This window comes from Halichoerus grypus, chromosome 14 (genome assembly GCF_964656455.1).
Source record: "Halichoerus grypus chromosome 14, mHalGry1.hap1.1, whole genome shotgun sequence".
Lineage (NCBI taxonomy): Eukaryota > Metazoa > Chordata > Mammalia > Carnivora > Phocidae > Halichoerus > Halichoerus grypus.
The window spans coordinates 32139268-32152524 of NC_135725.1; the positions used below are offsets into that span (position 1 = coordinate 32139268).

Genomic DNA, 13257 nt, shown 5'->3' on the forward strand with positions numbered 1-13257 from the left:
AGCTATCCTTCAAGTGCAGTTTAAGGCTTATCCCCATAAGAATAATAATAACAGTAATAGCCAACATTTCTTGAGCACTATGTGCCATGCACAGTTCTAAACACTTTTCATGCATTAACTCATTTGATCCTCAAAATAACCTAAAAAAGACAGTCATATGAAATCTTCTAGCATACCGAAGGCTACCCTAATTTTTCCCTCCTATATTTATAATAAATACTCCACACCTAATCTTCACTAAGCATCTACTATATGTACTTAGGAGAATAAAAGAGGCAACATTTATAATACAAACTGGAAGAGCATTAGGTTTCAAGTAAGTATATGCAGTCACTGTGTGACATTAAATTAGTTAAGTATTCTAAGCCTCACGTCACATGGGCATAAAAATACCCATCTCACAGAACTGCTGTGAAAATTTTCTAATCTATGTGAAAATGCTTGGTGAACTGTAAAATACAATGGAAGTGCTGCCAACCAACTTTTCTACACTATCTACTACTATCGGCCAATAACTATGGCAAGAGATGGCATACAGGGTGAAAAGCAGATTCTAGTGACTCTAGTGAAGCTTATGATTCAAAATGTGTCTGACATGAGCCCTGTCCTAATGAAGCCCATAATGTGGTACCACACAATTCAGTATTTAATTTTGCAGTAATTATTCACATGTAGCTTTGTTTTTCCAATGCTCCTTGAAGAGAGAGTTCTTCTAATTCTTTCCTAACACCCAGTGATATGAGGCACACAATAGGTCCCAAAAGCAGTTGTTGATTTTTTTTTTTCAAAGATTTCACTTATTCATTTGACAGAGAGAGACACAGTGAGAGAGGGAACACAAGCAGGGGGAGTGGGAGAGGGAGAAGCAGGCTTCCCGCTGAGCAGGGAGCCCGATGTGGGGCTTGATCCCAGAACCCTGGGATCACGACCTGAGCTGAAGGCAGACCCTTAACGACTGAGCCACCCAGGCACCTCCAAAAACAGTTGTTGATTGACTGATTTTTAGGGGGAAAGAAATCCAATAAATTAGACTCTTTTAATAAAATATCGTAAAAGTGACTGTGACTCCTGCAATTATTTTGGGCTAGAAAACTGAGTCGATAAACATCTATTGTAATTATGCGCAATAATATTACTTTTTGAAAAAGTTAACTTGCAAATTCTCTCTTAACATAAGGTAAATAAACTACTTACCTAAGAGCAGAGAATGTAAATCCTTTCAAACCATCTTTGCACCTAAAACAATAAAAATTATGATAAAGTAACAATTTTTGAGATATAAAGTAGTATATTAAGTAGCTATTAAAATTTATTCTGAAACAGATGACTTTTATTTTTAAAATTTTTAAATTTTTTTAAAGATTTTATTTATTTATTTGACAGAGAGAGAGAGACAGCGAGAGAGGGAACACAAGCAGGGGGAGAGGGAGAGGGAGAAGCAGGCTTCCCGCCGAGCAGGGAGCCCGATGTGGGGCTCAATCCCAGGACCCTGGGATCGACCTGAGCCGAAGGCAGATGCTTAAGGACTGAGCCACCCAGGCGCCCCTGAAACAGATTACTTTTAAAAGGTGAAACTTTTAGGACAGTGATCTGAGCAGTACAAATGCAACAAACAAGCAAGCCATCTTACACAGGATGATTAAAATTTCCTATGTCAAATTAACATAATTTAAGGCTCAACTCTCCTATTTGCAGGTGGAAGAGAGATTTAAGTATATCTTCTAAGGGCTCCATGTGGACTTAAAATGAAGGCTCAGAGTGGAATATTCATTTTACCCAATCCCTGGGGGAGCAAATTGTTGAGAAGAAAAGGCCACATACACCTGCTGGGTATTATGAATAGATCAATTCAAGGTCCTGACTTCTCCCTACTTATTAATTCAGTGAATGCAGAGCAATGTAGAGCTGGCAGGCACAAAAAGGCTTCAAGTTTAGTTCAACAGTTTTAACTTTTGAGTAAGCCCAATCAGAATGGATAACATAGCAACGGGAACAGAGTGGGGGTAAGGGGAGGGCACAGAGGCAGGAGTTCAAATAATATTTATTGAGTATTTACTATTGCTGGGCATTGTTTTGGGCACTTTATATGTGTTGTCTCATTTAATTATATCACACCTCTATGAATAAGTATTTCTCTATTCTATAGCTGGGCAGAGGCCCCCTCCCCCAAAACGGGCAACTTCCAAGAGGTCACAAAATAAATAATAGTCGGAATTCAGGAAAAAAAAGTTCCTCTGACTTAAAAACTGTGGTTTTCTCTTATACCTCCTTCTGAAATAGTGTATTCCTTTTAACTGGGGGAAGGTTCAAACTGCATGACAATTAAAAAAAGATTCTCAGATCTGCAAAAAATATTTAAACAAGATTTTAAAATGGGGACATTACTATACTAGTCTTAATGGCCTGCTTTATAAGTATGATCAAGTTACTAAAGAATTGTTGTATATTTAGTATCAGAATCCTTTGGAGAAACTATAGAGATTGGTGATACAATGATGCTCAAATGTATGTTAATTTTAGACACTGGATATTCTTGGATAAAAAGTACAGCCTCAAATCTAATTGGGCAACTCTCTCAGTATACCTTTTATATGAAAGGTCACAAAGGAAATGCATAAAAATATAAGAAGTCCTTCTGAACAAGTCTAAATGTAGATATTTTTACTGGGGGACACACAGAATCTCAGAAAAGAATTTAATTCGTGTGCATAGATCTTTTAAAACACTTAAGAATTCATTTTAATTAAGAAACATGATCTACTTTGCGATCATGTTAACAGTGAGAAATGTAATCACAGAATTTAGCTAACATACTACATAATTACTCACCCCACACAGAATGAGGGTAAAGGCAAAAGAATTCATATGTTAAGCTAAAAATATGCATGAGAAAATGATAGCATTAACATTCTTAAACTTATCTTTTTTCCATCTGAAGTGTTTCTCAGTAATTTAAAACCCATAATTGGGCAATTTCTAGATAGGTGGGGTGGTGAGCGGGTTAGGCTAGGCGTCTACTGACTGGAAAACAGAAAGCAGCAGATTGATTAAGATTATATACAAGTGGGAACAAATTTTGGCTTTGGTATGCTATTGTTAAGAGATAGCCATTTATCTTTGTGCAATGCTGAATAGATAAAGGATTCTGACAACTTGGTCTAGTCAGGATTGCATATTTGTGACCTTAAACAATAAATCTAATTGCAGACCAAACATCAAAAAGTAGCTTTCAAATAAAAAAGGGCATGTACAAATGAATTTGCAATTTCATTATGATGGAAGTTTGGTTCTTTCAGCAGAACCCTGTGGGAAGCACTTCATATTGATAAAGTCTTAGCCTGAATTCAAAAGGGGTTATTCTTCTTTCCATTCATGTGTATAAGGTCTGTTAATGTAATTGAGGGTCAGATGTCTATGTCAAAAGAACAAAAAAGTAATTATTCCCCTAAAAAGAATCTTTAAAATAATAATATCGCCCTGCATTTTGATACCAAGAGTATTGTCTGAGCCTTAGCCTAACTATGAAACACTATCGTAATCTGAGTTAAATGTAAAAAGTATGGTATGCACAGAAAGATTTATACAGAACAGACCCCGTTAGAAGGGGCCTCACTATTTAACAGATCCAGTTATTATAATGCAAATCAAATTACTTTCTACATTCACGTCTAAAGGCTCACTGATTTCCTCAACAAATACTGACTGAATGCCTACTATGTGTAAGCACTAGTTTCAGATCTAAGGAGGTAACAGCGGACAATACAGAATCTCTGTTTCCATACAGGTGATATTCTGGGCCAGGGAAAGGTACGAGGAAAACAAGTAAATATATCTGGTGGTGATAAGTGCTATGGCAAAACACGACGCAGGGGAAGAGGAGAAACAGATGTGGTCGGGCCTTCTTATCTTAGGTAGTGTAATCCAGAAGGGCCTCTCCAAGAAGGTGAAATTTGATGATGTGATCAGAAGCCTTACAGGATGGAGGGAAGAGTATCTGATTGAAGGAAGAGCAAGCACAAAGCTCCTGACTAGGAGTTTTCGTGGCACTGAAGGAGAACAGCAAAGTAGATTACTGTAGCTGGAACAAAAGAGGGGAGGGAAGCCGTGGTAGGAAAGGAGGTCACAGTCACAGTGGAGGAGGGAAGCAGTGGTCCAAAGTTCTTGGTAGGGCCCTTTAGGCATGGTAAAAAAAAAACCAAAACAAAACCTCAGCAGAAGAGTGACAAAGACCTGTCTTAAATTTTAAGATAATCTTTGGTTGCTCATTGGAAAACAAACCACAGGAAGGCAAGGTTAACAGCAAAGAGGCGAGGGGTGCCTGGGTGGCTCAGGCGGTTAAGCATCTGCCTTCAGCTCAGGTCATGATCTCAGGTCCTGGGATGGAGCCCCAGCTCCCAGCTCAGCGGGGAGTCTGCTTCTCCCTCTCCCTCTGCCTCTCCCTCTGTTTGTGCTCTGTCTCTCTCTGTCTCTCAAATGAATAAAATCTTTAAAAAAAAAAAAAAACCAGCAAAGAGGTGAATTAGGAGGGGAAAGACGATTGTGGCTTGACTAGGTCATTCAGTGGTAGAGGTAGAGAAAAGTGGTAAGACTCCAAAGGTATTTCAAAAATAGAGTTGGTGGAATTCCTTGATGGTACAAGAGAAAGAGAAAATTTACAAATTATTAAAATATTTTTGATTTGAGCAAGCAAAAGGATAAAACGTCCGTTTACTGAAGTGAGGAAGACTACGGGAAGAACAGGTTTGAGGAGAAAATCAGTTTTATTTCGGACATGGTAAGTTTGAGATGACTGTTACCTACAAATGGAAATGTTAATGAAACAAGTGGCTGCTGTACAGGTTTGGGGGTCAAGGAAGAGGGGTGATTCATCTATAAGTAGAACTTAAATCCACAGTACAATCATCTAGGAAATAAGTGCCAATAGAGAAAATACCCAGGGACTGAGTGTATTTTATTTCTCTATTATTTTATAGTGCAGAAAATCTGTTCCATAGGAAAAAAACAAAAAACAAAGTCATCTCTCTTCCTAAAGAAATTGTTCTCTAATACAAAGTCTCATTTTTATTTTTGAGCGTGCATAAATATAATGCCTATAACTCATGTACACACAGACTTTTCTATTAGTTAGCCTATAAATGGCATAAATATCTAGTAAGAGTCAATCGTAGTTACTGAATCTCTACATTTGCAAGGTTATGTGCAAGGTTCAGGAAAGAGGAGGAGGAAAAAGTGCAGCACCATATCAAACAACTTAGGTGATACACAACTTATTAGAGAGGTTCAGGCTGGAATTATACACTGTGGAGAAGAAAGTATAAAGTTTAATACTGTTATTAGAATAATATACTTGGTCAAATGCCAATGAGAGGGGGAACCCACAAACACAATTTTTTTTTTAAATTGTAAGTGTCAATGATAGTTAAAAAAAAAAAACAAAACAATTTGCCCACAAAGATTCTTTGTTTCACGCTTAATTTCCATGAAATTATTTCCAGGAGATACTTTTATTTTTATTACCAAATTACACCAGCAGATGTCACTAGTAAACCATTTTTTGAAGATTTTGTAGCTCTGTGAGGTGATTTATCATTTTTTGCATGTTTTCCCTTAAAAACACATTTACTGACATTTGAAATGTTGTTAATCTTAGCTACATTGCATTAAATTCCCACAAGTAAATATCGTCATATTAGACTTTTAATTACAGCTGATGTTCATTCCTATCATTCTATACAGTTATGAAATCTTTAAGAACACCCCACCATTTGACACCAACATAAAATCTGATATGTACATGTGCTATATCATTATGGTCTCTATTAAGCTGAAAACAATGAAAACTATTTTGTTTCCCACTTTTTTTATTTGGTAAACATAATGGAATATAAAAGATGTAGTACTCAATAAATCTTTAAAATATTTCTTGAAGGCAGTGCATGCTACAGTGGAAAAGACTCCTGATTTGAATGATTCACAGTCATAACTTCACTACCAACCTGGAGTAAATCATTTAACTTTAGGGTTCAATTTTGTTGTCTGTTAAACAAGAGCCTGGAAGTAAATTACCTTCATAATTGACTGACTGAATGTCTTCTAATTCTGAAATTCTACCAATTATTTTATCATTTTATTTACTGCTAGTGTTATTAGAAATCACAATAGAAAAATAGAATGAATTATTCTGTCACTAGTAACATAAACAAAAAATTGATCTCACCATCGAGAATAAAAAAATTTTTTTTTTAATTTTTTTTTTTTTTAAGATTTTATTTATTTGCGAGAGAGACAATGAGAGACAGAGAGCATGAGAGGGAGGAGGGTCAGAGGGAGAAGCAGACTCCCTGCTGAGCAGGGAGCCTGATGTGGGACTCGATCCCGGGCCTCCAGGATCATGACCTGAGCCGAAGGCAGTCGCTTAACCAACTGAGCCACCCAGGCGCCCCGAGAATAAAAAAATTTTTTAAAAACCATACAAAAAACCCCCCTGAATTTGCCTTGAGATTACTGGCCTGCTACTAATATTATTACATTTGCTTATTGTTTTGTAATACTTACTGATGTGGAACTTATTCCTGCAAAGGTTCAAAGGGAACCTTTTCTTTTTTAACTTTAAGATTACAAGACCAACTATTGGATTAGTCTGCTATAGAAAGACCTGATAAGAAACACCATCAAATAAAAGAAGGAATTCTATAGATATAATCTCAATAATGATTAAATGTTACATTATTATCTATATTAAATATCAATGCTGAAATATAATTAATGAGAAAACGTAAAAATGTTGTTTATATACATATGAAAAAGTGGTCAAAAAGAAATATCTGAAACCCTTGATAGTAGGCTACCTAATGAAGTCGAATGGGTTAAGATGCATGAAAATAACATAACCTTTTACTCTCTATTTATATATTACTAAAAAAATTTTTACAAGTATATATTTATATATTGTGTAGTTTCATTTAAAACATCAATACTTGGGTACTTAGGAACAGATTAAACAGTGCAAATTATTCATCTCTATTTCACCCCCACAATGGCAGAGAATGTAAACTCAAAGTAGTCAACTTCAGTGTTGTAAAAGTTTTGTAAAATTACTAACTAAAGTAGATAGTTTAGATTAAAATTTTCAGAAACTATATCCCCAATCAACATGGATAATTAGGTGACTACAAGGATTAAAAAAAGAAGGAAAGAAAGAAACATGCATTAAGTATCAATTTCAGAGTTCTGTCCATTTTTAATCACTGAATTGATTAAAAGGAAACTCAAATATTGATTAAATATTACATCATCTATCTTTATTCGCTCAACAGTCATTTCTTTATTGGGCAGCTAATACACAGAAAACACTGTATTGCTTATTTCTTGAGGAAGGGAAAGATAAATTATATGCCATCTCTGACCATTAAAAAAAAGGTATATGCAAAGCTCTGTGTTTGTTTCTCATAAGAATAAAAATAACCTTGACTAAAAGTTATAACCTTGACTACAAGTTATGACACAAAATTTCTTGTATCAGTAGTGCTTCTCAAGAGTTTAATTACTCTACCGTGCTTTATATTTATAATTCAGCTTCAAATTTCTTTGTCCAGTCTTTTTCTTCATTTATCTTCTTAAATTATTTGATTTGAGAAAAGCAGTACATGCAAAACCATAATTAACAATGCTAAAAGACTGGCAATAAATAGAGATGAATTAGATTTAAAATAGTTGAGTACATTGATAAGCCTTAAAATATTCTATTCTGTTGATTATATTGTAATCACCTAAGTCACTCAGTATCAAAAACAAGTTACATTATTATATGTGAACAAAATTATTTAAAACAGAAAATGCTTAAAGTTCAGGCATATAGAAGGTATAAAAAGAATGACATATAAAGTTAATTATAAATAATAGTTACAGATAATAGCTGAATCAAAATCAAAGTTTTGATTTGTCTAATTATTACTGGTATTAAAAACATAAATATATTTGGAGTGAATATGACTGAAAAGTTTAATGTGAAAGTTAAAAAAGGAACCAGAATGCCTATTTAAATGCTTCAAATTTGTGACTCATTGTTGTATTTATTATAAAGAAAACTCATGCAATTTTATATAGTTTTTTTTTTTAAATGAAAGAAAAAGTCCATGATTTTACTGAAATGTTTTAATACACTTGGGCACCCTGGGTGGCTCAGTGGGTTAAGCATCCAACTCTTGATTTCAGCTTGGGTCATCAGGGTTGTGAGATCGAGGCCTGCGGGCAGGCTCCTCGCTGGGCATGGAGCCTGCTTAAAATTCTCTCTGGCCCTCTGACCCTCCCAGCCACCCCACCCCCGCCCCCGCTCATGCACACTCGCATGCGTTCTCTCTCTCTCTCTCAAAAAAAAAAAAAAGTTTTAGTACAGCATTGGAAGATCTTAAAATCATATATCCTAAACCAATACAGCATTGAAAATGACATATTCCTGAATCTAGTTGACTTCTAAAAAAGGAAGGTTATAGTATATCCATAAGTTGATTAATATATTTATGTTAGAGACTGAGCAGCCCTGGTATATTCTTATTTCTCTGGCTCCCTTTTCTGGCTAGATATATGCCAAGTCTAGCCCATTCAGCAGAGTTGGACAGGATTAATGTATTTGGTGGTTTCCTAATGTTAATGAAAATGTCAATGTTTCCACAAGGGATGTGCAAGTTCTGGGATTAGGCTGCTCTTGAGGCCATCTGCATCATCTTTGTTGAACTCAACTTAAAGTTAAATTTTTCTTATTTTGTTTTGAAAACTCACATAAAAGAATAAACCACTTTTTCTAATTAATTTTCCTAATCCATTTTCAAGTGTAGAAACTCATCTAAGTACTCAGTTATAAATTAGTAACTGAAACTTGATCAACAACTATAGAATTTTGGTTGACACCTGTTTATCATAAGAATAACAAAAAAAGATCGACATGGAATTAATTCCAGCCTTTTGTTTTCGTTTTGTTTAAAAAAACAAACAAACAAACAAAACACTTCACTGTCTTAATCACATAGCATGCTCCAATAGCTTAAATCAACAATTTCAATTTACTACTCAGAACTTGGGGTGCTCAATTAAAATACATACATTGCTTACATACACACAAGAGACTTTTTCTCTTAGATCTAATATTATTTGACTAATAGACTGAGAGAGCTCAGTTTCAGTCTGCATATGGCACTGTATATGAGAAAGCAAAATAACTAATGTTATGTTCCTATCTTAAGAACCTCATACAAAAATCTAAAGTCGGAATAGCAACAAATCAAGAAATTTGAGGACGATTATTTTCTTTGCTTCATGAACACATTATATATCTTCAAACTAATTTTCAATTGGATTTCTTTAAATATAAGTGAATTCTCCAAGAGCATCAAAAATGTTATTTTTGATTCTGGCAAATATTTTACAGTACTTTATTTCATATGGAATGGAACATTGGTGTTTAGCTTTGTTCTCAAGAACCTAAGGGACGTTACTGAAGCAGGCAGCAGTTACGGGTAATCAAGTGTGTTTGTAAGTCCCCAGATGATTATTGTGCACTTTTTCTGGTGTGTCCTAAATATGAACCAAGAATCACCTACAGAATGTTTCTAAAAGAAATGCTAATTAGGATGAATTTCCCTCCCAAAATGAAACAGTAATAGCAATACTAGTCAAGCTTTAAAATACTTGTAAAAGGAGTAGATTTGAGTTGTATTGGACCTAACATGAAAGGCCTGTTTGCAGTTGCTGAGGAAATGGCATGTGTTTAGACCTGACAAATTAACTAGAGGCAAAAGCCAAATTTAAGATCAAAATGGTGTTTTATGTAAATCCAAGGAAAAACTTTGCAAGTTCCTTAAGATCATGGCATTGCAATAGCCACAAATTATTTACATTAAACAGAATTATAACCACAATTCTGAACCAATCCATTTTTTAAAGACTTCAAGACTGGCAAGTATTTTCATTTTTTCTCCCTCCCATAATGGTTGTAAAAGATTAAAACAAATGTTTTCAATTATACAGAATCTTTGAATCAACATTAATTTGTTTTCAAATGCATGTTGGTATCTATGTCATTAAAATAATAATGGCAATTGGTTTTCATACTGAACAAAATAAGCAGCTATTTGAAACTATAACATTAGGCCATGCTTTTTCATAAGTTTATGCTTATTCAGTATCAAAGTTCAAATCTAAAAATAAAATACGCCATCTATAGGTAATGGAGTAAAAACAAAATTTTGGAAGCTTTTAGAAAACTATTTTCTGATTGAGCACTACAGAGTATCCTAACTCTAAAAGAAATACATTTATTTCAAATACTGCAGCGTACTTCATGCATCTCAAAGATTATGAACTTAATTTGTGGTATGTATAATAGAAATTGGGCAAGTTAACACATACCGGAATTTTGTTGGCCGAAAGTATTAGAAAAATGGAATACTGGAACCTGAGAGAATTATATTTTACAAATTAAGAAACCAAGGCCCAAAGAGGTTAAGTGATCTCCCTGAAAACAGTTTGTTCCTAGACACCCTCACACAACACTAAAATCATTCTACATCCCAGTCAACTCCCTTTCTGCCTGCTGAGGTCTCCCTGTGGAGGAGAAATACCACAGAGAAGCAGTGGGACCTTGGGCCATAGAAAAGAAACCACAAAACATGTGAACACAGAGAGCAATGCTCTTCCAACTAGTTCTATGCAAAGACTTTACACAGGACTGAAGCGCATGGAACCAATTTCCATTTCCTCACTTCCACATGTCTCCTAGCTAAACCTGACGTACTGGGGAGTGTCCTTTGGTCAAGACTCCATGCTGGCCTCTCTCACCCACTTCCTCTTCGACAATAGCTATTATTCACAGCAGTCTCTCCAGGACTTCCTGGACAATCATAAGGCCTACCCTTGGTATTAATTTGCCACCTTTAGCAACAAAAACTCCCAAAGCACCTCAATGTAAACATGAATACAAAAAACAGTACTGAACTGAAGCTTCACTGTGTTTCATTACAGACCAAGTTAGAAACTGGACTTCTGAAAGAGACTCTCCTTTATCTGTCTCTCAGTAGCGAACTCTATTAGTGTTACGTTCAGATGCATTTCACACTTTCTCACCTCTCTCATTTTGGTCATCCGTGGTCCTTCCATATGCAATGACCTCTTTAACTACCCTCCTTTTTTGAGAGAATTCCTACTAAGTCCATCAGGATGGCATTTTCTCCCACAATCAGATGTGACTGTTTCTTTCTCAAATTCCCTTTGCTCTTTGTATATTTTTAGCACCTTTTATTTGAATCTGACTAATATGATAGTAATTTCCATGGTTATCTAATCCACTCTACCAAATTTAGGGTTTCTTACGACATTTTGTGTGTCCACATTCCACAAATCAAAGGAGCATTTTACAGAGTTTACTTCTTTATTAATGAAGTTGGGAAGTAGTCCGCATTTTGTTGCTGTAATATTTATTAAGTAATTAGAGTATCCAGGAATATGAATTCACGGGCTGTATCAGGAAAGGTGAGTTCTCAAAGTGCGGGCTCTGAAGCACCTCAGCATCTGATGGTAACTTGTTAGAAATGCAAATTCTTGGTCCCCACCCCAGACCTACTGAATTCAGAAACTCTAAGGGGCCCAACAGTGTAAAACCTGTACAATCGCCTTTTAACAGAATCTTCACGTGATTCTAATGCATGCTCAAGTTGGACAACCACTGGGTGAGGTTATGTTGCCGTAATAAAATTTCAATGGCTTTCAACATTTTTTTTTTCTTGCTCATGTTACATGTCAAACAAGGGTTGGCAATGGCTCATCTTATAGGTCATTTTTTTTTTTTTTTAAGATTTTATTTATTTATTTGAGAGAGAGAATGAGACAGAGAGAGAGCATGAGATGGGGGAGGGTCAGAGGGAGAAGCAGACTCCCTGCCGAGCAGGGAGCCCGATGCGGGACTCGATCCCAGGACTCCAGGATCATGACCTGAGCCGAAGGCAGTCGCCCAACCAACTGAGCCACCCAGGCGCCCTTATAGGTCATTTTTATTTCAGACGTTAGGGTGAGGAAGAAGCATCTATCAGATCTGCTGGTTGTCAGAGCAGAGAAGAAAAGAGAATATAGGACACCATGTTCTGACTCAAAACTTCTGCTCATAAGTAAACATAAATCATTTCCACTCTTATTTTATTAGTCAAGGCAAAGCTAAGGCCTGGCATGAGGCCAATAGGATAGGGAGGAGCAGCAAAGGTTTCTGAACAATAACACAGTCTACCATACGGGCCAGGTATATTATTCTTGAAGATCAATTGTATTTGTTTATTACATTTAAGGAAATTCAAAGCACAATTCCCCCTTTCCTCCCAAATCCTACCATCATTTAGTTTTTTTCACAGTAACTTTAATATCTCACTTTAAATAATCCTAAAATCTTTTGGTATTGGTTTCAGAAATAGGCTTATCTAAAACATACTAATTAGTATTTTACATATATGCATAAACGTGTGTGTGTGTATGTGTTCTAGGCTCCATTTTTTCCTATTTATTAAAGCATTCAGGAAGTTAACATTGTTCAATTATGTATCCCAAGTGCCTACAGCAATGCATAACATATTAGTCACTCAAAAGATATATGTTGAAAGAGAGAAATTTTTATCTGTGTAGTAACTGATAACATCATACTTCATATATTTCTAATTGGGTACCAACTTTTTTGGATTCTTTTTTTTAACAGCAATTCTAGAGTTTGGGGGTTTTTCACATTCAGTTTCTAAAGAAATTTGTGTATATTTTTTGAGAAACTTTTTAAAAAAGATTTTATTTATTTTGAGAGAAAGAGAGAGAGAGAGCACGAGCAATGGAGAGGGGCAGAGGGGGAGGGAGAAGCAGACTCCCCGCTGAGGAGGGAGCCTGACCTGGGGCTCGATTCCATGACTCCGGGATCAACACCTGAGCCAAAGGCAGATGCATAGCTGACTGAGCCACCCAGGTGCCCAGAAATTTGTATATGTTTAAATTAGCTACCCTGACACTTATTAACAACTTCCAATGATTGTCCTTAATATCAATATGTATTAATTTTTTATACTGATAATTTGGCATGAATTTATATAGACATAAATATGCATAAGTAAGTCTAAAATATGAGTCGCTCATCTTTTTTTAATGTTTTTTTTTTTTTTTTAAGTAGGCTCAATACCCAACATGGGGTTTGAAATCATGACCCTGAGATTAAGAGTTGCATGCTCTATAGATTGAACC

General features: G+C 35.5%; 1 protein-coding gene across 1 annotated transcript in view; it reads right to left on the minus strand.

Annotated features, from left to right (window-relative positions):
* Positions 1–13257, minus strand: part of LOC144380025 (transmembrane protein 135-like) — a 78823-nt gene that overhangs the window by 13670 nt on the left and 51896 nt on the right. The window contains exon 2 of the mRNA XM_078061396.1: positions 1195–1236. Coding sequence (XP_077917522.1) covers positions 1195–1236 — 42 coding nt within the window. The remainder of the gene's footprint in view (positions 1–1194; positions 1237–13257) is intronic.